The following is a 2,855-nucleotide window of genomic DNA, read 5'->3' on the forward strand; positions in this document are numbered from 1 at the left end:
AGCAAGTATTAGAATTCCATTTTTATGGCCAAATAACATTCCATTCTATGGATATACCACATTTTATTTATTCATTCACAAGATGATGGACATTTGAGTTGTTTCCAATCTTTGGCATTTATGAAAAATGCTACTATGAACATTCATGTACATGTTTTTGTGTGGATATAGTTTTCATTTCTCATGGGTAGATATACTTAGGAGTGGAATTCCAGGGTCATATCATAACTCTATGCTTATATTTTAGGGGAAACTGCCAGACTGTTTTTCAAACTGCTGCACCATTTTACATTCGCACAAGCAGGGTATGAGGGTTTCAATTTTTTCACAACCTCACCAATACATGTTATTATCTAACTTTTAAATTATTGCTATACTAGTGGGTGTGAAGTGATATCTCATTTTGGTTTTGATCTACATTTCTCTGATGGCTAATGATGTTGAGTATCTTTTTTGTGTGCTAATTGACCATTTGTTTATCTTTAGAGAAGTGTCTTTCAAGTCTTTTAGCCACTTTTAAATTGTGCTGTTCTTGTTCGGCCACTGTGGCTCAGTGGTTCAGCATTGACCTATGAATGAGGAAGTCATGGTTAGATTCCTGGTCAGGGCACATGCCAGGGTTGCAGGCTCAATCCCCAGTGGGGGGTGTGCAGGAGGCAGCCAATCAATAATTCTCTCTCATCATTAATTTTATACCTTGCTCTCTCTCTCCCTCTCTGAAATCAATAAAAATATATTTTTTTAAATTGTGGTGTTCTTTGTATATTGTAGATAAATTTCCCTTGCAGGCATATGATGTACAAAATTTGCCTCCTATTCTGTTCCTTCACTTCTGTACATTCAATTTTGTGTCTTCACTTTCTTGATAAGGTTTGTTAAATCACAAGGTTTTAATTTAGATGTCACCTTGTCAATTTTTTTCTTTTGTGCTTGTATTCTTTTTGTTATATCTAAGAAACTATTACCTATTCAAGAATCATGAATATTTTTGCCTATGCTTTCTTCTTATAATTTTAACTCTTATATTTAGGTCTTTGATCTGTTTTGAGTTCATCTGAGTATTGTATAATGAGAAATAGGGGTCCAAATTTATTCTTTTACATACGGATATCACGTTGTCACAATACCACTTGTTGAAAATAATTATTATTTCTCATTGAATGTTCTTGGCATTCTTCTCAAAAATCAATTGCCAATAGATATATAGGTGTATTTCCAACATTCAATCCTATTTCATTGCTCTACTTGTCTAACCTTATGCCAATACCATACTGTTCTGATTACTGATAAAGGCAGACATTTCAGACAGAAGAACAGAAAACTGAGGAGATCAACATAGAAAGTGAGAAGAGGATATGAGGAGGAAGTTTCCTGGTAATAGCCAAAAGGGGAATCTATCTTCAAGTTGCATAAGAGAAAACTGTTGAAGGGAAATGGGAGGATTTGCATCTCCATAGAAAAATATAGTTATGCTATCTTGGAAGGATTTTAGATAAGATATCCAAAATACTAGATAATGGTGAAGGATGGGAAAGAACAAAATAAAACAAAAAGAGCTGGAGTGGCTGAAGGGAAGGCCTTGAAAGAAACATTCTTCCTGCCATGTGTGTAGATGATGACAAGGGATAGCAGGCCACCTTGGGAAAGTTCTACAGGGGAATGTTCAGGAAATGCCAACTCTCTCCAACCCCAATCAGCATATCTTGGTTTCCCTAGCACCCCCACCATCAGGGAGGAGCCAAGACTGGTGATTTGTGATGTCTAAGCCCCTCCCTATAATTACCTACTGCCTAGCTGAACAAACAAAGCTGAAGGGTGTGGCTCTTCATTGTCCTGGCAAGGGATATTTTTTAGTTTGGCTAGGAGCTCAGTAGAAGACCACAGGGATGGTTCAACATGGCTAAGGTTTCCAGGAAACCAGAGGAACGTAGAAAAGTTATGGAACAAGCAACCCCAAGCACAAAACAAACAACTTCAATCACAAAACGGAGGAAGAAGAGGAAGAATCCTCATCAATCCAGGTCCAGAGATGGTGGCAAGGTGAGACTACCTCATCCAAGCTCCTCTTTTTCTTTCTCATTGATTTCCCTCTTCCCAAGACTCCTGCCTGTTCCTTGTTTGGCATAAAATCCTTCATTTGCCTGTGCCTCTTCTCATGAAACCCTCCTTTCCATCCTGTTGCCATCTTCTTCCTCCCATCCAGTGAATTTCTGGGGTCATCCTGTTGCCCTTCTAGGTGAAGAAGATACAAAGGGGAATAAAAAGACTGCTTCATGGGAGTTCAAGAAAAAAATCCTCTTGCACTAGTACAGAAATTCCAAGGAAGGTGAAGAGAGTGAAAAGGGCCAAGAAGTTTCGGCCATTAACAAAGTAGTGGCCGAATAGTAGCCTCCTGAGCTGAAAGCACTGAGATCAGGCCAAGGAGATCCTACGAAATGACGCACCTATAAGATACAACACCATCATGAAACAGAGTTGGTGGTGAATAAAATAAAACCAACAAGTTCTGAAAATCCTATATAATATAGAAGGTGTGTGTGTGTGTATGTGTGTGTGTGTGTGTGTGTGTGCACGTGTGTGTGTGTATGTGTAATTCCTCTGATCTAAAGGAAGAAGGCAAGAGACAGGCCTGAGAAAAAAGAGAAAGTGAGTTAAGAACAGTTAGGAGATGCAGTGGCAGGTACACAGCCAGACATTGGAGATAAAGACTGGGTGAGGACTGAGCACAGAAGACAAATTCTCATTCTTAATATTTTAACCCATGGGCAAAGAGAAAAAAGGGCTTGGCTTCTCTCTCTCTCTCTTTCTGATAACATCAACATTTATTTTTACTTTTTTATTTTTCTTTTAAAAAG

The 2,855-nt window shown here is 38.4% G+C and overlaps 1 protein-coding gene across 1 annotated transcript; it reads left to right on the plus strand.

Annotated features, from left to right (window-relative positions):
• Positions 1 to 1,896: 1,896 nt before the first annotated feature.
• Positions 1,897 to 2,445, plus strand: LOC129149396 (spermatid nuclear transition protein 3). Its single transcript, XM_054717354.1, has 2 exons — positions 1,897 to 2,040; positions 2,237 to 2,445. Exons 1-2 carry the CDS (start codon positions 1,897 to 1,899, stop codon positions 2,372 to 2,374), a joined length of 282 nt encoding a protein of 93 aa, XP_054573329.1. The 3' UTR covers positions 2,375 to 2,445.
• The last annotated feature ends 410 nt before the right edge of the window (positions 2,446 to 2,855 follow it).

Source organism: Eptesicus fuscus, chromosome 1 (genome assembly GCF_027574615.1).
Source record: "Eptesicus fuscus isolate TK198812 chromosome 1, DD_ASM_mEF_20220401, whole genome shotgun sequence".
NCBI classification, from domain to species: Eukaryota; Metazoa; Chordata; class Mammalia; order Chiroptera; family Vespertilionidae; genus Eptesicus; species Eptesicus fuscus.

What these genes read in the sequence shown, in the direction of transcription:
- LOC129149396 (XM_054717354.1), top strand. Translation starts at nt 1,897, where the DNA reads ATGGCTAAGGTTTCCAGGAAACCAGAGGAACGTAGAAAAGTTATGGAA. An exon ending in GGTCCAGAGATGGTGGCAAG is followed by an intron (nt 2,041 to 2,236) that starts GTGAGACTACCT and finishes TTGCCCTTCTAG; the next exon opens with GTGAAGAAGATACAAAGGGG.